Source organism: Aricia agestis, chromosome 2 (assembly GCF_905147365.1).
Source record: "Aricia agestis chromosome 2, ilAriAges1.1, whole genome shotgun sequence".
Taxonomy (NCBI): Eukaryota; Metazoa; Arthropoda; class Insecta; order Lepidoptera; family Lycaenidae; genus Aricia; species Aricia agestis.
In genome coordinates, this window is record NC_056407.1 from 1,496,447 (window position 1) to 1,521,495 (window position 25,049).

Consider the following 25,049-nt stretch of genomic DNA (forward strand, 5'->3'; position numbering starts at 1 on the left):
AGTCTATGATGCAATCAACTGTTGCTACCGCCTAAATAACGCCTCCGTGGTCTAGTGGTTTAGAGCGTAGCTCTTGACTCGGAGGTCGTGGGTTCGGTTTCCGCGTTAGAAACATATTATTTCCAAGTTTGGATAGGACGATGCAGGCTGATCACCTGATTGTCTGACAAGTAAGATGATCCATGCGTCGGATGGGCATGTAAAAAGTCGGTCCTGCACCTGATCTCTCGCCGGTCGTGTCAGTCCTCCGTCTCACTGGGCTATGAGAGTGAAAGGAATAGAGAGTGTTCTTGTGTACTGCGCACACACTTGGGCACTATAAAAAATTACTCCTGTGTAACAGGCCTGGTTTCAATGAAACCGGCCACCGTCACCGAAACCGGTGTGGGGAGAATTATTATGTTGCTATCCAAATTGGTCAACTGCTGGCTAATTATTATAATAATTGCTAATTTTTCGTCTTCATGTAAATTACACATGGTGTATACTGTATGAGATACCACGATTACGGAGCACTGTTAGCAGGATGGCCGACTTGTTATGTTTTGATTTACTGTCTACATTTGTAATACCATTCACAACTAGATGACCTCGTTTTCATTTCATTAGCGACTTTGTAATCAAATCTCGGGGCTTAAATTTTAATCTGCAAATGTTTTTAACAAAGAATCATCGCGCAAATGACTCGCGCGTATTAATCAGCGCCGATGAGGGGTAAAACAACGGACAATTAATTGGGCTCTGGCTTGGGCCCCGGCTCGTCCCGGCTCGTACCGGGTGGGCCCCGGCTCGCCCCCGCTCGGGCCCCGGCTCGGCCGTCCCGCGATTGTCTCGCAATATTCAAATGGCAGAAACAATTAGCGAGAGTGCCATACGCAATTAGCATTTTGCCCCAACACTTGGGACCCGACAATTAATGTTTTTGCGTATTAGTCTTTTTGTCGACCACTCAGCATCGCTAAAATAATTGACTTTCATAATGCTGTTTTCATCTTTCAATTGTTTTATTCGAAATCATCTAAAAACTCCGTCGCTGTTTGCATAAAGAGTTTTAAACAACATACTTATTAATAAATTAATAAACTAATAATTATCAAATGATAAACTAATCATCTATAATATTATGTTGCTCCGTTGGCCTTCTATGAAATATAAAAATGGGGAATAGCCGAGATCATTACAACATAACCTGCGCTCGGTCATGAATTTTCATGTTGTCGATTAAATTCATTATGGCCATTATTGTCCATAAAAGCAAAGTTCTTAGCGATTAAAATATTGGGCTAACATTCCGGGAGTTGACAACTTTTTAAAAATAGTTTTAAGCACTTCAGTTGTTTACAATAATACCTGTAAATTCATATTTTACTCATCATTATGCCCTAGAATGAGTTAAAAATTATTTTAAATACTGAATTCAAAATATGTCACTAAAACGCGGCATTATGGTCACGTGATCACGTGTGACGTCATCGTTCATGAAACAAAACAAGCGTATACAGAGCAAAAGTGAGTAAGTGTTTAACCTGACAACTGTCAATTTTGTTTGACACTGAACGATGACGTCACTGCTTCAGATTAGCGTTTCCAATCATGCCACTTACAGTTAATAAATCCATTTTTTTTTTTCAATGTAAAATAAAATAAATCAATAATTATTTTATCGTTATTTGTAATGTTTTAGAGTTTTTATCAATTATACTTTAAAATTTAATAATTATTTTTAAATTTTAAACATACTGTCAACTCCCGGTTTCTAATTGTCCTAAGCTATAAGATAAACTCGTACCTTATCGCGCTGTTTCTTTAACTGGTCATAGCGGCAAAAGATTTTAAGCATCGCCTGGTATATCCACCATAATAATCGATACTTCCAAACTAATATTATAATTAATGTGAGTCTGTCTATATGTCTGTTACCACTTCATGCCCTAACCTCTGAAGCGATTTTGCTGGGCATGGATATTCTTTGAGTCCTGGGAAAGAACAAATGATACTTTTTATCCCGGAAAAATGTACAGTTTTTAAGCGATTAACAAATTTTGGCTCAATGGAATAGCAGGCGCCATCAAGTAGTTATATAAAACTATACAGAAGATGATATTTATATGACAACAGGAATCAAATCCCCCGCGCAGCATTAAGCCCCATAATTGTGCCGTCCCTCCGTCTGGTAAATCTCTTTTGTGTACTGCGATAACGGTACAAAGCCTGCTAATGTCTTTTAAGGACTTAGCGATTTAAACGGACTAAATAATGAACCCTTTCGTTAAAACTCGGGAGTAGGGGCAGCGGACATTTTTATGTGCAGGTATTATGTCTATGTCATCAACGCGCTATTGTTTTAGGGGTACAAAACTATGATGATTTAAGTCCAGATCGAATGATAACCTTCGATTTAATTATTTTGGATAGACAGTTATAATTCTACCAGTGATATCGATAATTGATAAAATTAATATAATTTAAGTACTCAATCATTATAAATGCCCGGGCTACAACAATTTTAATTTAATTCGCTTATCGGTAATCATTTTAGTGTTGTTGCATGTCATAGTTGCCGGTCACATACAATTCTTCGAGTTTTTGTCGAATCGGTCGCCTTCAATACATTTTCGATGATGCAGATGTTTTTCTAAGTAGCTTGTCACTGTTTATCTACTAGCCACATAAATAGCTAACATTTACTCTACGCACCCCCTTTACCGCAAGAAGCTCAATTGTTTTGGCCCGCTTAGAGGTTAATTAGACAAGTAGCTCCTGCAAAGTGTGTAGACATTCAATTTATTTTTGTGTTATCTTAGTCCTAGTTCCAGTTACTATGTCCTCTAAAAAAACAGACAATTAACTTATATCTATCCGGTTAAACTTCCAAATAATGACAACCAATAACGTTAAATTAAGAAATTAAAAAACTACCCCCGATTTAAAGAAATTCAGTATATCAAACTCAATTTTTTTAACACTGGGCGGGCTGATTTTACGAACCTATGAACATGTTCGATAATGTCAGCTTTCAAACAAAAAATCAAAATCGTTCTACCCTGGATGCTACGATGTCACGGACATACAGACAGACGTCAAACTTATACCCCTCTTTTTCGGGGTTTAAAAAATATATTTTAAATTACCAAACAGAAACAAACACCAATACCATAAGACAATCGCACTGCATTGCGAGTCCCACAACAGTCTGCGAATCTCCGTCCGGCTGAGGACACAAATCCGCCGCTATCAGCGAAACGCACTCGCAGGGCTGACACAATCGCCGCCATTTGAGACCATATTTTATAGCATTACGGCGGGGCTGGTGAGTATAGTGACTCAATTTGCAAAATGATCGCTTTATATGCGGCTTAAAGTTAAGTATTTATAAAGGGAAAGGTATGATGTGTTTGTTTGATTCAGATAAAGTTACATTAAAGGCAAAGCTGCCCTTGTTTGGTAATTAGTAATTTTAATAAAATGATCATCTATATAAATGTTTTTATTAGCAAGGGGGCTAGCGTTTAAAACAAGTTATTGGTTAAATTTATAGTGTGAACTTTCGTTTCAAATGTTGTTCATCACATATATTTTTTTAACAATAATATCATGTTTCATGTAAGTCATTCGTTTTAGTTTTTTAATCACTAAAATTATTTAATTGTAGCCAGGTACTATACGACGATAGTATTTCGAAGCTAAGTCATAGCGAACGTAGATTTTCTCAGTGTAACATAGCTTTCACTAGCCCTTCAACACTCATCCCTAAGACAAAAGCAATAATCCCTGAAGTGGCGGCCCTGCGGGGAAGTCCCGCGCGGGGATCCCTCTTGTTGCTACACGAGTATTATCCGCCTGTCAATATTATTGACGATCGCAGCTACCAAATTGCTCTGATTCTATATTTTTCTTAGTTTTTCCTCTTACGCTTCGCTGAAATTGATTTAGTTTCAATTTTCTCTCGTGAAATCACATATGGAAGCAGCTCACGAAATGTTGATATTATAACTTGTGATTGATATGAGTAAAGTGGCTTGATATTCATGCCTAGTATAGTCCTATTCTACCAATTTTAACGTTATACATACATGCAAAAGTGTATCTTTCTTTTATAAGCTTTTATTTAACTTGCTCTGTATGTATGTAAGTATGTATGTTACGGTGGAATTTTGGAACTCAATTTTGAAGTAGATATATTTAACCGATTGAGCTGAAATTTTGCATACGCGTTTAGTTTGGATGACCATGCACGATGTGGTATGTGACATCACTCTAAATCCAATATGGCCGACCATCCATGATGGCGAAATAGTTATTTTTTATGCAGTCCTACAATATGGATATTAAATGAAAGGGCTTTTTGAGAGTATCTCGAAAACGAATGTAATTTTATTCTACATCCAAAATGGCGGCGCATCCAAGATAGGGGAATAGTTATTTTTAATGCACTTCTGCAATATGGGTATCAAATGAAAGAGCTCATTGAGAGTATCATGAAAACGAATGTACTGTCATTCTACATCCAATATGGCGGCTCATCCAAGACACGGGAATACATTTCAAGGAGAAATTTATTTTCTTATTTTAGGGTGTTTTTAAAATAAAAACTTTTTTCAAAAAGTTTTTTGAATATAATTTTCCATTCACACTTAAATCGCTAAGCCGATTTTAGGTGTGGACGGGTAACTTTGTGTTCCTAATAGGACAAAATATATAAATCAGGAAAAGTTTATATTGTCATAAAATGAACCGTTATCGTGTAATAAATTAAATATGCTCGAAGAAAGTATTTTACAATTTATTCATTTCACTTTATAGATTAGAATTAACATTTTATTCATTTCACTTTGTTCCAGTTACTGCTAAGGTTTTAGGTTAGAAAAATATAGTTCCTGAAGTTGTTAAAAAATAAAAAATATTGCGAATCAAATTATTGCTATTCACACAGTGCGATTTATGGAGCCTTGGGTCTTCGCAAAGGCATAGTTCAAATGTGAAGACATTTCACAGACACTAGCATGGATCTCCAATTCTCCATGCTACCTATATTATCACTGTTGTATGTTACGGGTCATATTAACTTAATCAGTTAGTCTACTACTTACTTGAAGAGCAGCGGCTTGTTGGCGAAGAGGCCCGAGGCCTTCTCCTTGGCGGCCTGCAGCCCCTGCATGGCGGCCCCTGATCACTTCACCAACACCTGTGTACAATATAGCTGTTATGAAGTTGGAAACGACCAACATCAACTGAAATAAAAAATCACGTTTGCTGTATGGGAGCCCCTTAACTATTTAATTTATTATGTTTTTAGTATTTGTTGTTATAGCGGCAACAGATATACACAATCTGTGAAAATTTTAGAAGCTAGCTATAGCGGTTGTTTCGAGATAAAGCCTGGAGACAGACAGACGGACAGGCATCGAAGTCTTATTAATAAAAAACTAGGCGCATGGGACCAACTATGTGCGGGTTACCTCACTATGTTTTCCTTCACCGTACGAGCGTCAGTATTATGTACTTGAGATCAGAAAATATCTCATTGGTACACGCCTCTACCCGGGATCGAACCTGCACCCTCTATGAGTGCCACGGATGCTCGACTCTTATCTCTATGCGTTATCATTGTGTTCATTGTGTTCTTATTAACTCATCAATCCCCAAGCGGCACCCGGCTGCCGCATAACAATTGAAAATCTATGGTGTCTGCAATTCCCACGATCGAGGTATTAATAGGGTCCCGTTTTTACCCTTTGGGTACGGAAACTTAAGAGCGTGGGTGTAGATAAAAAGAGCGTGGGCAGAGTGGGTAGAGAACACGTGTCAGAAGTAAAGCTTCTGTCAAAAAACGTGACGGTGCAGGTGTCGCGACTTGTGAGTCGTGACGCACTTCGACCCACTTTTTCATGACGCGGCTTTAAAATTATTAGACTCCTCACGTGTCTAAAGAAGTTTTACTTTAATAAAATTGTTTAATTTTAATGAAATGTTTTCGGTATTGTTCTACGGTACTGGAACAATCACATGTGGTTATGTCGAAGCCCCCTACAAAACAAAATTAACCTCAGAATTATAAAACAATAGGGTGATAATGATGAATTATTATTATAGGCAGCTTTTAAAAAAATATTTTAGAAGATTCGACCATTTATAGGATCTACGTCAGACAGACTAACAAAAGTTGTGAAACTCCTTAGGTTTTAGGCCTTTCGGCAATTTCTAATAAACCATAAATTTAATATACCTAGCGGAATTGAGAAACAAAGGCCTGAGCATTGAGCAAGCGAGATGTCACTATCAGTAACACTGCGTGGTAAAAAGAGACGTGTGGTGGTGGAGGAGACACCAAAACCAATTTTTTTCATCTGTTTGACGTCCAGCCGGCACTTATCGGCACGTTGACAATTTAATCTCTTAGGAAGATGCTTGTGTAAGTGTATACGTACACATATTTTTACACACAGACAAACAAAATATCCCATTAAATGTATGCGTAGGCCTATTTAAACTGTTAGTTCTGGATTTGCTTAGAACAGCACGTTTAAATGAGATATAAAATTGCTGATGAGTTAAGATTTAAAATGGACCACCACAATTTCAAATCAATGGCTTATCCCGTAAGTAAATAGTGATCCCATTAAGATCTTATTAAGGAGTAATAAGGAAATAGTGTGGAAACGTCTTTTAAGGCATGAGGAAAATCCCCGTTAAATCTCTGTATGTGATTGATTGCGGTGACCTGGCGGGGGGGGAGGGGTGATGGTATCTCCTCATTTGGGTCAGGTCTGTCAATAGGCCATCGCGAGGGAAAGGTGGTTAGCTCCTTGGATTTGGTATGTAATATGTTCAATGTTACTTTCAGTATTAAAGTAGATTAAACTTAAAAGAAGCTAGACGTTTCTAGTCTTCTTTCGTATCACTGTATTTTTCAAACTTCTCTGAATACTAAATTAATTTAAGCAGAAACAAAATTGTAAAAATTAAGGTTACGCTATAAGGAAAAGTACAGTTGTAACACTGGATTTTTATAGATAATTTAAGGGTAAAATAGTCTTTTAACATTTATATTAATTATTTAAAATGATAAATGAATATTGCAGTTTTTGACAAGTGCAAAAGCAGTCAAATAGGCTGATCTACATATATATAATATATAGATATTATGCTACATATATGTATATGTACCAGGTAGGTATAGCTATAGTCACATCGGTTACATAACACACGCCGTAAATAGGTCACGGGCAACCATTACCAAAAATAGCAAGAAAACACTCAAAATTCACTTATTACACACAAAAATAAGTATAGTATAGGATAAAGTATGAAATACTTACATTTTTGTGTCCCCAGGCGCAGCAGGAGCGGCGTAGCTTCTGTCGATCGTGGGGCCCCGCGCCGTAGCAGCTGGAGCTACGACTGCGCGGGGCCGCGGCGCCCATTGGTCGGCCCCCGCGCGCGACCCGGCCCCCGCGACCAATGGCGGCGCGCCCTGCAAAGGGGCGGGACTTGAAACGTTTCAGAAAATTTTCAGGAGGTCCAAAAGTACATAGGACCCCTGCCTCCCCCCCAGGCCTGGTGCTAGTGTTCATATCGTCGGATTAATCGATACCGACTCATCAACCTGGTCTGGGTGTATTTTGGACTGTAATGAGTTTCTGGTACCGCTGAAATGTGTATTCTGTGTAATATCTTAAAATTTGTACTAATATCTAGCAATATATTATGTATGTATGTTGAAGCATTTCATTAAAATTATTCACATTTTAATTTAAATTTGTAAGAAGGAGAATGAAACCAAGCAAATGTTACTATTCCTATACGAACAAAATACTTTTGTCTCCTAATATAATTTAATTTCATTAACTTAAAAAAAATTATTCATCTAGTGAATTACTATCTAGCAAGTTTTTTTGTTTAGAAATTGTATTTTTTCCTAGGAGATAATTCGCTTACGCCTGCAGCTTCTCATGTATTGTAGCTAAATAAATAATATCAGACTTTGGCACTAATAAATAATATAAGATGTGACTCTCTTTAACTCTACATAGCTAACCTAGATAGCTAAACAAAAGAATATTTGTACTTAGAAAAGTAGATCCAGATATCACAAGCCTAGGTAACAGACAGACATACAGTCAGACACACTTTGTGTCTGACTGTATGTCTGTCTGTTACCTTTTCACGCTGAGACCGCTGAAAATTAAGTACTTAAAATTGAAGAAAAAAAATTTTTTTGCAGGAAAATAATTACATTTTCCTAACAACTATTCTGTTCTTATAATTTTAAATTAAATTTGAATTTGGTCAATTATTACCCACATATGAATATATTATTTCATTCAAAACAATGAAATTTCGAACTGGCTCAACTATGATAAATGTCTAAATTTAAAATGGCGGCAGGTAAGATAAATTACAACAATTATTGAGAGTCGCGGCATTTCTCCTCGTCATGCACAATCCAATTTCCGGCGTGGAGGCTGAGGTAGGCTCCGATTTTGGGGCCAGGGACTTCTGCGGTAGCGGTGATGTTTAACGCAACGTTATAAGGCAACGTTCTGTCTCTCTTACTTGAGACAGAACGTTGCTTTGCAAAACAAATTAAAGGGGCCATCAAACAAGTGAATATTTCGTATTACGTTAGGCTGTTTAAAGACTCATTATGATATGGGGGCAAAAACAAACGCAACGAAAAGACATCCTAAATGGAAAGTCAGGTTAATCGTGTGATGTGAAAGGTACAGAAAACCTACACAGTATTTGTAACGTCATTTACATTAATTATTTTCAGTCCTCTTTATCCAGTCTGGGAAGCTAACGTTTGGGTTTGATACAAAAACCGGGAGGGATGATATAATTTAACCTCAAATACCTATAAAGTTTTAACTTTTGAAATTAGCTCACAAACTTTTTTGCAAAAATGTTTCTAATAAGAACTGACTATCAACCGTTTCGATGAATTTTGCTGCAGTAGTAGTACATACTCGTACTACAGTAAGTATGCACAAACTGTTTCATATCTCTCGCCTTAACGCAGCCATCGACGCTGCCGCTGCCGCCTACATCCATGGCCCCACATTATATCGGCGGCATATCTGATATTGCCACTTCATTTCACGGCCACAGCGCTCACAAATGAACCGCCCAGCAGACCCTCGCCTGACTATATTACTGTTAAGCGTTTCACTTTGTATACTGTTATTAGTGCTGACTTATGAAGCGAATTTCTAATAAAATTATGCGTAAATTACATTATTTTTTAATAACATTCGGCTTCTCTTAATTATTGAATCCATACAACAAAAAAAACATACATGTTTTGGTTTGACTTTGAGAATTAAATCTGCCAGTTACATATTAACAAAGATTTTATTATATTTCTTATGATTCACAAAATTCAGAGGAGACAGAATATTAACTCTTTTCTTGAATTTAGAGACCTACATTAAAATAGAGAAATTCTAATAGATCCAGACGTATCCAACATTTAAAATGTCATAATTATTGCAGCTATTTGAAAAAATGTGCCTAGAGACGAGTTTTTTCAAAGTGATATATATCTCGTATATAGAGTTAATATCTACTGGATAAACTACTATTAGTACCCTCTACAATAAAACACAGGTCCTATTTGGTTATATTTGACTACACAAACATTTTTCATGTCTTTATGTTTACCAAACTGTAATTGAACGACATAGAACTCATTATTACAATATCAAACAGTAGCAAAGAGAATATTATATTATGAAGATAGAGTGATGTATAATATCATACCCCCAATATCCATTTGTTACGGTGTCTGGCCAGCGCGGCGGGCGGCGTGGGTTCGGTGCCGGGCTATAACTCAAATATGACTGTGACCGTTCACTTTTTAATCGAAAATTTTATACATGAGGTCCTTTTGATTTGAAAACGAATTTGATGCGTTTGGACTTCTTATATCTATCTACATGACCTGCTCCGTGAGGGAAGATTTAAAACATTCCATGGTAACACAGTTTCGGATGAAAAGTAAAAAAAAAATTAGAGCCAAAAGTAAGATTACATTATTATCTTTCTAATTAATAACTTTTACTTTAAAAGTAACTAAGGAAAATGATATTTTCCTTGGTTGCTTTTTCGTTCCTTAAGTTCGTCAGTATAGATCTTTCACTTAAAAGATATAAAATATCTATGTTTGTTTTAAGGTATTTATTATATAGGTAATTCATAATTTATGTATGTTAGTTTTAAGGTATTTTTTATGGGCCTCTGATGCCCGAAATAAATGTTTTTTTTTAATTAATAAACTATAAAAAATACAAGGGTGAATTTCAACAAATGACCTTTTTTTATCATATCGGTGAACTTTTTTATTTATACATATTTTATATACTTTTCAGATTTTATGTATTCTTTAGGATACAAAATGTTCTCAAATTTAATATCATTAACGTATCATTTAAGACTAAGGAGAAAATTCAGTTTGAATTCTGGTTTCCACTGCACCGATTTTTATTTCTGTGCACCGATATGATAAGCTTAACCACCGAAATGACATACTAATCCAGATGTGAATATAGAATGTGATAATATTATTTTTATAATATTATATTTATGTATTTATTTTGATCAAAACAGGGTGCTTAAAATAAAATTAAAATATTTTTAAAATGTTTTACAATATTTGAGTGGATTTCAACAACTTGCATTTTTATATAATTTTGGTGGAAATTTTTGTTTCCACCAAAATTGGAGATTAGGTGTTTACGGGAAACTGGTACGACAACCACCACCTAGACGAGTTAGCTTATGACAGAATGAGGTGAATGGCGTATTTTTTATGCTTCAAGAATCAATGGTATCTTGTAAAAATAATGTTTTACATAATATCTTGTAAAAATAATCTTATCCACCAAAATTGGAATTTGCGACAAAAATAATCATTAAAAAAAATTCGTGCACTAAAGTTATAGCACATTAACTTAACTATAAACAAACCGAAACTCTACCGATATTCAAAATAACAACATGATATTATTGCCCCAAGTAGGATAATTTAATTACACCAAAATTGCAGAAAATAGGGGGTTTTGTGATAAAACGGTTTGCTTTCATTTCTGGCTGGAAACTGGTACGACCCAGCCCACAGCCACCTTCTAAACGGATTAGCGTGTGGCTGAATGAAGTAAATGGCGTATTTTTTATGCTTAAGGGATCAATTGTATTTTTTAGAAACAACGTTTCGTAAATCCCACCAAAATTTAAAAATTCTCCGCGACAGACCTAAACTATGTCATAAAAACTCAACTACAGAAGTTAGAACAATAAAATTGATATATTATGAAGAGTAAACTATATAAAACGACTACATAAAAATAAAAATCTAATCTAGTATCAAGTTTTCTGTTAATCGGTCTAGATATTGAGTAAAATAGTTCGGCGACAAGCCACCAAAATTGGAAATCGCCCATCAATTATGTTTATTTTCTTGGAAAATAATTATTAAGTATTAAAAAAAAATAGGCCCAAATTATATGCGTTATGTTTTACTTTTAAAACCAAAAATGAAAACGATATCTTGAAAAAATAAGATAGCTTTCAGCCTTGCCGCGCAAAAAAGCGGTTTGGGAAATCCAGTTATTTGATGTAGGGATATAGAATAAATAAAATAATAAAATTTATCACCGTTGCCTTTATTAAAATGAACTAGATGTGAAAAGAAAAATAAAGTAAAAACTTTAAATGGCCCATACATCCTTACATTCATTCATTTTTACTATCATGCGCATTTGTAATTTCTTTGTATACTTAACGATATGCCACTAGATGATTGTCTTCGAATACCGATATCTATCAATACTGTTGATGAGTTAGGCGGAGTTAGTTAGTTAGGGACTAGGCCACATTTTCGAGTAACGTTTTAATTTAATCTTCTTATATATAAAATTCTCATGCCACAATGTAAGTTACCGTACTCGTCCGAAACGGCTTAACTGATTTTTACCATATATGCATATTCTGTCTGAGAATCGGCTACTGGGTACTTTTTATATTGATAAGTGCATTTGTTGAATAATTAATAATAGTAAATTATTACAACTCGAGACTGACGGCGACCATTGTTTGTGCGACGGGATAGCGATGGACGTTGCCATGGTAACATACTTATTTAGTCACTTCAATAAAATATTATAGGCGAAACACTTTATATGGCAAAACAACGTTTGCTGGGACAGCTAGTATTATATAATTTGCATACAAAACCGTTTTGAAAGAATTCAGTTTGGATAATAGATTCAGAAAATATTGCTTTAAGGCGAGGATAAACCCCAATTTGTTATTCCGCGACTTCCGGTATACCTAGTTCCAATTTAATAACGAAGTTTTAAAAAATATAAGATATAAAGCACAATATTTAAAATACCTTAAACCATAAACATTTTAATAAAACGTAATACTTTGGCTGTAATTAATTTACAAACTCACCTCCGATAAAAATCTATTTCATCGAAATATAAGTATTAACTAGGATAATTATACATTTTATTTGAATAAATTGTTAGTAAATCTATATTAAAAATTCTTTAACCGAACAATTTTGTTTTTTAATGTTTATTTCCAAAGATATTTAAAAAAACATGCAAAATAGAGAAGATCCGCTCGAGTGACTACAGTTTTATGCTAAGCTAAAATGAATCTTATTGCGATGCGAATACGCTTGGTCTTTGGTTGTGTGCAAAGTTATCGTTTTGGATTGAGATTAATCCCCGCCTTAAATGCTTTAATACTGGAGTTTTTTAAATTAGAGAAAAAACACAAGAAAAACCCTCTCATAAACAGGAAAACAGTTGACTAGGGACTATAAATTTACCATTACCAAAATAGACAAACAAAAAAATCTTAGATATAATGATAATAATATTCTTGCAGAAACTTTTATCATTAACATAAAAATCATCATCTAATGAAAATAACACATAATAACTTCATATTATACATATAACATCATATACCTGAATTAAAAGTATTGGAATAATAAACCTGTACTAATTTTATATATTTTGACACCATTCAAAAGTTAAGTTCTATTTTTTTTATAAAATAAGGGGGCAAACGAGCAAACGGGTCACCTGATGGTAAGCAACTACCATCGCCCATGGACACTCGCAACATCAGAAGAGCTGCAGATGCGTTGCCGGCCTTTTAAAAGGGAATACGCTCTCTTCTTGAAGGTTTGCAGGTCGTATAGGTCCGGAAATACTGTTGTTTACAGTGCACGGCAGAAAGTTACGCGAAAAACGCACGGTGGAAGACTGCCACTCATCAAGGTGATGAGGATGGTATGTAAATATAGACCTTTGTTAGTCATATTATGAACATAAGAAAATTTCAATTTTTAAGATATATATCAAAGGACAAAATATCTGCACTTTTAGGAAGTTTCAATATTTTACAGCTTTTAACTTTTCCATTTTGGCATTTGGTAGGCCGCAGCATACACAAAAAGACTTACGTTTTTATAAAAAAAATATCCGTCATACATAACAATTAGCTTTAAAATCTGCATTATTTTTTGTTTCATAAAATATTTTCAAATTAATAAACCTACTGAGGGTTTGTTGTTACATTTGCTTTCATAGCAGCATCCAAGAAGATGGCGTAAGTTTCTTATATCAGAAGATTGTATAGTAAGTACATTACAGCCTATCCTAAGTTTTGAAATCTGCATAACAAGGCATAACACATAATATTTTTCGTCTCATAAAACAATTTCATATTAGTGCTACCCAGGGTACCTAGGTTTAATAACGCTAAAACCGCGACGGGTTAGGCGGGACAACCCTTCGGCGCTGATTAATGCATTCTCTCATACGGCTGCGTCAGCAGGGGGTCTTTTAGGCCGCGGTGGGACTCTAACCCTACACACACTACGATAAAACTGTACAGTTTGGTCACAAAAAAACCTCATCACTTTCCATATTATATCTCACTAACCGGTGCACGATTACAAAAGCATTGTACCATGGAAGAGATTTATTAGTAGGTAGATTGCTGACCTACGCTATTTGGTTGGATTATGTCAATTAAGTCGTGATCTGTCAGCTGCGCTTGATATATCTATCGTATAACGCGATCAAATTACGTAGGTCCATCATCTGCTTACGAATTAATTTCTTCGATAGCATAATGCCGTTGTAAACCTGCCCCGATTAGTATGGTACAAAATATAAAGATGTTTTTACTGCGTAATGCAATGATATTCTATGTTACTAACGTAACTTGATTGGAAGTTTACGGTAGCAACGCGTTGCCACTTAGAAGATGCCTGCAGGCATATCTCACATACATAATGACATAACGAATATATGACTTGACATTGTCTTTTGAACAAAAAAGTGGTTACGCATTTCTGAGAATCTTTTGTAAGACATTGCTACTCTAGTATTTTAGAAACTCATTGGCGTAATGTGACTGAACCGTACAGTTATGTCGTTGCAGTGTGTAGGGGGCATAACATGAAGAAAATTATTGCACCCGTCAAAGATAAAGTACGCTCTCAGCCAGAGTAATTTTTAGGCTTAATGTCTCGTTTGCGCTAGAAATCTTTAAACAGAAAAGTTTAAAGTTTTTCCGGTCTTTTTACATCCACAAGCCTCCACACTATGAAACTGCAGCATCAGTCTGTTCTAATTTATTTCAAGCTTGGATTTCTTATGAAAAAAGTCTATAAAACATAAAGGTTATTTTCCACTCCCGAGGGGTGTTATAAGTATATGTCCGTGGCATCGTAGCATCCAAACGGCTGGACCGATTTCGATCTAGTGTTTCTAGTTCGAAAGCTGACACCATTGAGAGTTTTCTTAGCTTTTTTTTTTTTTTTTTAATGAAATAAGGGGGCAAACGAGCAAACGGGTCACCTGATGGAAAGCAACTTCGCAGCATCAGAAGAGCTGCAAGTGCGTTGCCGGCCTTTTAAGGGGAATAGGGTAATACGGGAGGGTAGGGAAGGGAAGGGAAGGGAAGGGAATAGTTGAGGGTAGGGAAGGGAATAGGGTAGGTGTTAGGGGATTGGGCCTCCGGTAAACTCACTCACTCGGCGAAACACAGCGCAAGCGCTGTTTCACGCCGGTTTTCTGTGAGAACGTGGTATTTATCCGGTCGAGCCGGCCCATTCGTGCCGAAGCATGGCTCTCCCACGTCTAAACTCAAGTCGAGCTATAGTTCATCATTATCAGTACACTCAGTGAAGAACAATTTGGTTTTATGTACTTCAAATTTACAATCGTAAGTTGTTTTTGACCAACTTCCAAAAAGGAGGAGGTAATACGTTCGGCTGTATGTATCTTTTTTTCTCTATATATATTCTACATCCATCTCTAGTCCAATTGAGCAGTCCACAACACCGTTTTTGCATCTATTGTAAACAGGATTTTTGAGAGGAGACGAGGGCACTCTCGACCAGCGCACTCGTCTCGTATCGCCACTCCACGTACATTAGCCCCCGGTCTCCCTCGTCACGGTCTGTATCACGTAACACGCTATTTAAGTGACGCTTAATAGCTGCTTAATAGTAACAAAGTGGCTTTGAATACTTCATTAAGATAGATTGTTATGTTGCTAAAGTTTTGGGTAATAATTACTCAGTGTATGTGAGTCAAAGATAAACAATCATTCGGGTTCCTTACTCGTATTAACACAGCTAACTTGATAATATATTATTATTATCCCCAGTGAAAAAATATATTTTGTGTGATTTGATCCACAAATTCGGACTTGATTCAGTGCTTTGTTTCCTGTTCTGTAACTTATTTAAAATATTTTTTTTTATAATTTACTTGCTTAAAAGTTGATCTTGTGTCGCAATCTGTCATAAAATTAAACCACGTACAACTCGCAAGGCAACTTTTACCCGACTACAAAAATTATATTGTTACCTTAAATCACTTAAATATTACCCAAGACATAGGTATACTTAAAGATATTATATTGACATTCTGTTTTATTCAGTAAGTAGTTTAGGCGCTCTGATAAAATAAATATACATGCTATTATTATAAAAATATATATATTTTTCTGGCTTTTCACCTATAAGCCTTTCTAATGTGAGCGTCGCTCGTCTCGTAGGCTATGGCACAGCTACACTCTTTGCCATCGGAAAATTTACCGGTTGACAAAATATTAAGACATTTTTTCCTTTGTTTTTCTATTTATCTTACCGTTATTGGAGTAATTAATACATCACAATTCTCAACATAGTATATTATCGGACAAGTAAACATTTACTATAAGCCTGTTTAAAATATAATTAAAACTTACTACAAGTAGGTATTATTTAATATCTGACGTGTTAATGAAACGGGCTATCATTTATATTTAAATTTAAAAAAACATGAGTGCCACGATGACACAAAATTAAAAGTGAAATTATAACGATGAATTAAAATTAAGGTTACATTATTTTATTACAGCAGAATTTATACTTATTGTCCGTAGAATATTAATTTTGCTGGCAATGATGACTCTAACTTTGATTCAACTCAATCACAACCTAAAATTACAAAAACGAAGACCAGTGACTAGCAAGAAATCTTTTACTCGGTGTCTTTTTTAGGGTTCCGTACCCAAAGGGTAAAAACGGGACCCTATTACTGAGACTTCGACCACTATAGCTAGAATTCTGAAATTTCCACAGATTATGTACATCTGTTGCCGCTATAACAAGTAATACTAAAAACAAAATAAAATTAATATTTATTCTCATACAATAAACGTGATTTTTTTACCTTTTATGCTCTTTATCAATAATGACAATAGGTAGGTACTTGAATTTTTCTCAAAGTCCTTAATTATATATGTACTTTAATATGTAATAATAATATTAAAATAAAATAAAAAATTAAGGGGAAATTAAATTAATATAATTCCCATACAAAAAACACAATTTTTGGCGTAATTTTGCTCTATAATGGTACGGAACCCTACGTGCGCGAGTCAGACTCGCACTTGGCCGATTATTTGCTCGTTATCAATAATGGCAATAGCTAGGCACTTGACATTTTCATAAAAGCCTTAGTTATATGTTTACTTTAATAATTAATAATAATATTTAAATAAAATTAAATTAAATCCCATACAAAAATACAATTTTTGGCCTATTTTTCGTCTATAACGGTACGGAACTCTTCGTGCGCGAGTCCGACTCGCACTTGGCCGATTATTTTTATTTTAGTGGTGGTGCGAGTGCTTACTCGTTCATGAAGAAAACTCATGAACGAGCAAGCTGCACTCGCACGATATTACGAGAGAAATTGGGTTACATTAAAACCATTTCTATCGTCACTTTTTTAAAGCCTCCATAATAGCCCTAGTATTGAGGCTAGGGCTTCCTTTTAACCAGCTTTCACACATCACCCACGATTTCAATAATACAGAGCGCCCACTGAACTATCTGGTGGGTGACACCTCTGCATCTTTCCACTCGATTGCCTCACCTGGGGTCGTCCGTCCCCCTCGCACGCGCCTCTCGCTCGCACACGACTTATTAACTGGTATCATGGCAACCCCGCTTAATATAGATTGTGAACTCAACCGAAACTCATAGACAGTTTATTGAATTCGGCTCTTTGATATAACTCTGCGCGTGTAATAAAAATTGGACAAGCGTTGGGTATAGGTTCACATATTTGTTGAGTTAAATATTACATTTTCTGTCCCTACAAATGTTCTCATAAAAAATGTGATAAACTTGTACCTTTTGGTAAAGCCTTTTGGTATAGGCCTACAAGGATTTTGTGGCAATTGGATGACATTAACGATGACCTGCAAAATATGTCACCTAAATGACACCTTGAGTTTTTGCTTCGGCTCTATCGGTCTACTAGAATCTGATGGTAATTTTTGACAACAGATTTTCAAAAAATATCCTTGATCATTGGATAATTTTTTATATTTGCATGTTTCACACATAGAATAAGCCGCTAAAGGAAAAAAGGATCAAAACGTTTTATTCCTATTACCCCGGTATTGCTAGATTCAATTTATTTTCTCACTTTTTGCCATCAGAATTTGGTAGACCTTCTATAATTATGAATGCGAACTGTCTGTCAGTCTGTTATCTCTAACCGATTTAAATTATATTTGCTGTGGAGATACTTTTAGAGAAGGGAAAGGACATTGAATATTTTTTATGGTAAATGTGCGCTTTAATAATTCTGGGCGTCACGTTATCGTGGAAGCCGACTTCCACAATAAAACGTTGGGTACGTTAAAATATGCCCTTTTGATTTTACGCACCGCGGACGTTTTGTGCGGTTCAAAAGAGTGTAGACGTCGTGATGTCCTCTAACGTGCACGTTAAAAGGTTATCGTCGACGGAAATTTAAAAGCATCTTCATATATTTCCATACATTTTACTTCCCTATGTTGTCGTTTTACCGCGGACGTCCACGATATTACCGCCACGTCCAAAATTATAAAAGCGCACAATAGCTTATAGCTTCTGAGTTGACCTATTCGTTAGTTCTGTTAACTCTGGCTCTAGTCATATTTATTTGACATTGAAAGGCAAGAGAGAAACAGCTGTCTCTCAAGTGACACTTCACAACATGGCGTCGTAAGTTCCGATTTTGGCCACGCGAAAACACTTGTATAGCTGCTGTGTCCCCCTATTTTTATAAACTTACTGATGCTGGCGTTCAGGTAATTAAATTACTTATGAGTCAAAGGGGAAGCTCGCAAAAAACTAAATGGTTGTTGACAAACATAATTTGATTTTACCACCTTATCTGGGGCTATAATTAAGGCTACATAATATGATTGCTCATGATAGAAACTCCAATACATTCACGTGTCCTCAACTTTAAACATTTAATTAATTATCAATAATAATTAATTAAATGTTTAAAGTTGAGGTTGAGTAGAACACAGTGAATCCGATCATTGCAATACTATAAGGCGCTCTAGATCCTATTTTAATAACTATAATCTGTATAGAAGCAGTCCCATTATATTATAACAATAAATATTACAGACACAGAAATGAGAATGTTTTTGTAGTACCTACAATAAGTTCCTGTGCGTGAATTTGCGAATTTTTCACTTTAAATTAATTTGTTTTAAACAGCATCAAGTTGCCGATAAAACCATATTGTACCCTTTAACAGTATCCAAACGGCGGGTTAAAAAACTAAGTTAATGTTTTAACAGTATCTAAACGCCGTTTAAAAAATAAAATACGGTTATTTTTATTTAAACGGCGTTGAGATACAGTTTAAAATAACAATATCTAAACGCCGTTTAAAAAATAAAATCTTCAAGACACAAATCCAGGTATTTTGTTCTTTTAAACCGTTAATATTGTAACCCTCCGTCCCCACGGAGCGATCGGCGGCGGGCGCGGGCAAACATCTCGAGATGTTGTTTTATTTGATCGCTGTACTCTCTATATTGCGTTCCGATTTCATGTTTATTCGCAGTTTATTGAAAAAAACCGTGAAATTGGTTTTGATGCCTAAGCGATAAGTAATCAGAGTGGATCTTTAGCGTTTAAAAAAATCAAAATTACCATTTAAATCAAAATAACCGATGTTTTTCTAATCAAGGCGAAATACATTTTTTTATGAGTGAGAGTGAGAGTTTTTTTATGACAATCCGTTTTTAAAGAAAAATGGAACCCCCTTAGAGTTGGAACAAATGGGATTTTTATTTTGTCTTGCTCGACCAATGAATAATATTATGTACTGAATCTAAAATCTTAAAAATCGTAAAATATAATGAATTTTAAAGCGTAAAAGATATGTTTATTATGAAGCATTTTCGCAACCGGAGCCACCACAAATTGAAAGCCTTAAGCCCCAAAAGGGAATCCTTTGCCAGCTCAAAACCATGTACATAACTTATCAAAGCTATATACATAAGCTCATTACATCGTAATTATTCGAAGCGGAGCAGGTAAGGGGCGGGGCCTGACAGGCCGCGCCCCCCCGCCATTGTTTCAAAATTGAATGAATTAGCGCAAATGTAATAAGTATTAAGTTTTGGCACAAACAAGCTCTGACGGGCCCCCGTTATTACGTTAGCGCGGATGCTTGCCCCCGAGAAAGCTTTCCGATTTAATGATAATTATAACTTTGAGAGCACATCGTAATCTCGATAGGGGTATAAAAATCGGATTTGTAAGGGTCGGAAGTCAATATTGTAAAATGTTTTTTGTTTGAGATGATTGGTGCTTGAAATATTGCACAAAATGCCTACTTATACTAGTAAAATAAGTGTTTTTATTTATACTATTTAAAGCTTTTTACAAAATTTCGATTAAAAAAAACTAGAGATCGCCCAATGATCGAAATTCGACCCTACTTGCAACGACATTTGGACTACTACCTTTCTTTTTATTGATTTCTCATCCCCCTAACTGTGTCAGGGCTTGTTGCTATCTTCTTATTACATTAATTTGTTCTTCAGTATTAAAATTTCTTAAACATAAAAATTTCCAATAAACTACTACCTATATTTTGTAAAAAATATTGACTTCATCATAGTTTTTTTCGATTCTTGTCTCTGAGACTCAGCTGATCTCAGACTGGCCGTTTAAGCATTGTCTAATAGTATCTAAAATTAAATAAAAAAAAACAATAATTTATTTTCAATTTGTCAACTTGTTGTCAGCAGACTTCAACCATAAATAAAAGAGTATAATTCGTATCTATACGCTCGTCACTCAAAAATCTGTCATTTTTCCTAGTAGTAGTGTCGTAGTGTGTGTAACGTTTTATTTGTTAAAAATATATGTGATAAAAGCATTATTTTAAAATAATATTACCTCGATGCACTCCTTCACCATATAAACTATAACTGTGCGAAATTTCACGCACCTACGTTTCCCAATTTTTCGTAAAAAGGGTTACAAAGTTTTTCTCTCACGTATTAATATATAGATATTACTGGCACAGAATACTAATATTAATTTCGTTTTATAAAACTGCAATTATTATTGAAGTAAGACCAAATCATAACGATTTTTAATGCTGATAGTCAAATTAAATATCATTAATTAATATTTGATGTTAAGAATAGAGTATTTTTTACCATAAAAATACATTATTTTGATCTTGCTGATTTTTTTCGACTAACTTACCGAAAAATCTCTTAAAGCTTCTCTTATCTTTACTGGTTTTAGTCACAATCAATTATATTGTACTTATACAGATATGTTACGTCCATACTATTTTCCGGCTTAAATCTCTTCCGAATAATTTTCAAATTCAAAATTGCAGACATTGACAAATTTAACAGATGAGTGAAACAAAAGATACGAAAAACCATTTACGTAAAAGAGACAGTTCTATTTTTAAACGTCGAAATGTTTTCAATTTATATAGGTAAGACAAGACGCGGCACGTTCGTGACTGCGCTCGATGCAGACTAAATAACAGACGGCCCAATTGGGCCGTATTTGAATCTTCACAACGCGCGCGGTAGTAACATATCTGGTTTGAGTATTTCATCATTGGTCACAATAGACAGAATTCATGTCAGGTATACGTGGGAGAGCCATGTTTTGGCACGAATGGGCCGGCTCGACCGAAGAAATACAACTTACAGAAAACCGGTGTAAAACAGCGCTTGCGCTGTGTTTCGCCGAATAAGTGAGTTTACCGGAGGCCCAATCCCCTACCCTATTCCCTTCCCTACCCTCCCCTATTACCCTATTCCCTCTTAAAAGGTCGGCAACGCACTTGCAGCTCCTCTGATGCTGCGAGTGTCCATGGGCAACGGAAGATGCTTTCCATCAGGTGACCATGTGAGGCATTTCATAAAAATGGTTACCTTTTTTATGAAATGCCTCACTAGTTCAAAGCTTAAGTACTATGTTTAAATCAACCTAAGTGGGCTCCTAGACGATCAATTTTATTGTGCAATATCACGTATTTTGCAATTGACCAAATTGAGGTGAAACAGGCCCTAAATCTTATGAAGTATGCTAAACAAACAAAATATATGATCTGCTTCGTCATTTATCTTCTTCTGTATTTATAAAACTCAAAGGTGACTGACTGATTGACATAGTGATCTATCAACGCACAGCCCAAACAACTGGACGGATCGGGCTGAAATTTGACATGCAGATAGATGTTATGACGCAGGCATCCGCTAAGAAAGGATTTTGATAAATTCCAACCCCAAGGGGTTCAAATAGGGGATGAAAGTTTGTATAAAATAATACTTATTAACGCGAGCGAAGCCGCGGGCAAAAGCTCGTCATTGATAAAAACATTTTTTCTGACTTCACAAATTCAATTTTAATAAAAATATATATGAATCAAGCCCACCTAATTGCAATATTTCGGAATTCTTCTTAATGTTAAAAATAGTGAGAAACATAATGCAGGGAATGTATTTCGGTGTGCTCCGTTATTTTCAGATCAATGATTAATACATTAATATTGAGAACTAAAGATTTTAACTCACAAACTGTATTCTACTAAAACTCTACTTTCCAAAACATAATTAATCCTTCGATCGTGGATTCTTGGAAATCTATTGTTATTCTATTGTGTCTCGCTCACCGGTGAGCTTATTGGGCTTGATGGGTTAAACAGCACTCAACTATTTTTTTTTAATTTTATAAATGTTATGTGGTATAGCAATGGAACAGAGTTTTATTAAAATTTTAATAAAAATCAGTCAAGTGCGAGTCGGACTCGCGCACGAAGGGTTCCGTACCTTATAGAGCGCAAATACGGAAAATAATGTGTTTGTTGTATGGGAGCCCCTTAATTATTATTTTTATTTTTAGTGTTTGTTGTTATAGCGGCAACAGATATACACATTACACAATGTGTGAAAATTTCAGAAGTCTAGCTATAGCTGTTCTTGAGTTACCGCTTGGAGACAGACAGACAGACAGATAGACGGACAGACATCGAAGTCTCAGTAATAGGGTCTCGTTTTTACCCTTTGGGTATGGAACCCTAAAAACAAATTGACACTAAATAAAAAATATTATGATGTTTAATAATGTTACTAGCTCTACGGCGTAGCACCTCGTAGCACACCCGTTGCATAAAATGTTTTTTAGAGTTCCGTACCCAAAGGGTAAAAACGGGACCCTATTACTCAGACTTCGAAGTCTGTCCGTCTGTCCGCCCGTCAGTCGGTCCGTCCGTCCGTTCGCCCGTCCGTCCGTCCGTCCCTCCGTCCGTCCGTCCGTCTATCTGTCTCCAGGCTGTATCTCAAGAACCGCTATAGGTAGACTTCTGAAATTTTGATATCACAGATTGTGTATATCTGTTGCCGCTATAACAACAAATACTAAAAATAAAATAAAATAAATATTTAAGGGGGGCTCCCATACAACAAACGTGATTTTTTGGCCTTTTTTGCTCGATATCAATAATGACAATAGGTATGTACTTGATATTTTCACAAAAGCCTTAATTATATGTCTACTTCAATAACTAAAAATAATATTAAAATAAAATAAAAATGTAAGGGCCCCCCTTAAATTTTTATTTTATTCCATATTTATTAATTTCCAAATTATATAATTTTTATCCCATACAAAAAACAATTTTTGGTCTATTTTTGCTCTATAACGTTACGCAACCCTTCGTGCGCGAGTCTGACTCGCACTTGGCCGATTTTTTAGCTTGTAACCGAAATGATAATGTAAATAATAGCATCCAGTTTAGTAAGAAGGCATTAAAATAGCTTTTAACTACACTATATTTATATTATACAGATAAAAGATTTGTTTGTTTGCATCAAGTAAACCTCAAAGACACCGGATTCATTTTGAAAAAGCATAATAAAGAGTAGACAACGAAAAGGACATTAGTTACTTTTTATCGCAGCATAATGAACAAAGTTTAAAGCAAAACATACGTTTAAATAAGAGACTCAAGTTGTTTGTAAGCAAACAAACTTCCTTCTACAACAAGACATAAATAACAATAAATGTAAACTTACCAGTACATAGGCAGCACACACTTTCTTACACTAACATTGATTATGATCTAGATATGTTATATTATTGTGATATGTTTTGTATTGATATTCTTTAGAGTGGTTGCGTTCTCTAAAGTGTAAATTCAATACGTTCTACTAATTCCAACCGGAGGGCATCACTCTTAAGGACTTTTGTTGCTGTTGTTGTTTGTTGCTTCCGTTGTTTGTGGTTGCTGCTGTTGTTTTGTTGTTGTTTATTTTTTTATTAAAATTATGTTGCAAACGAGCAGGTCATCTGATCGAAAGCGACTACTGAACACTCATAACTTCAGAAGAGTTGCAAGTAACGCATTTGCAATTTGCCGGCCTATAGGAGTGATGATGATGATAGCTCCCTAGGAGTGATGCACCTCCGGCGCGCTCCACGTGACTGCCGCGGCAGGCTGTTTACACCGCCCGCCCGCCCCGCCGCCCTACCGTTTTCCCGCCCAGGGAAAATGTGTTTTAAAACACAAGGGACGTTTGAGTAATAGTTTTGTTTGAGTAAGTAATAGTTATAGGTTTTTGCAATACTAGATATCTGCAATTTGCGGTGCATAGACATTTATTTATATATTCACATAAATATCTTCTAAAAAAATTTTTTTGTGAGTTGAAACTCAAAGTAATTCTGCACCAAACAGCTAAAAAGTTTAACATTTTAACTCGAAGAAGTTACAGAACAAACACACTTTTGCTTTTTCTATATTAGTATGGAAGAATATATGTGTGACTGTTTAAATTTTAAACCGTTTGCCACCAGTTTGCTAACTTGTTTCCTTACTTTTAAGAAATAGAAATATAAATAATTTATTTGCTGAAATAAGGTACAATATGATGTTAATGTTATGTGATCAAGCTCTCTTATTTTGCTCTTTGGGTGGCGTGCTATACAGTCTTTCAAATTATAATTTAACTACTTATACTACTTATAATTATTTATCCTTTTATGTTATTAAATTTTATAAATAAATTAACAAATCTTTGTTAATTTATTTATTATTATTGTATAATATATCTGTTAATTTGTCCGCATGCAGACTCATCGGGCGTAGTGTAGTGGAATTAAGTATAAATTGATATTGGAGTGG

The 25,049-nt window shown here is 35.3% G+C and overlaps 1 protein-coding gene across 1 annotated transcript in view; it reads right to left on the bottom strand.

The window, feature by feature from the left end:
• Nucleotides 1-24,081, bottom strand: part of LOC121739157 (vesicular glutamate transporter 1) — a 71,677-nt gene extending 47,596 nt beyond the window's left edge. The window contains exons 1-3 of the mRNA XM_042131504.1: nucleotides 23,941-24,081; nucleotides 7,320-7,474; nucleotides 5,091-5,185 (exon numbers count right to left, since the gene is read on the bottom strand). Of these exons, the coding sequence (XP_041987438.1) occupies nucleotides 5,091-5,158 (68 nt within the window). The 5' untranslated portion in view covers nucleotides 5,159-5,185; nucleotides 7,320-7,474; nucleotides 23,941-24,081. The remainder of the gene's footprint in view (nucleotides 1-5,090; nucleotides 5,186-7,319; nucleotides 7,475-23,940) is intronic.
• Nucleotides 24,082-25,049: the final 968 nt, after the last annotated feature.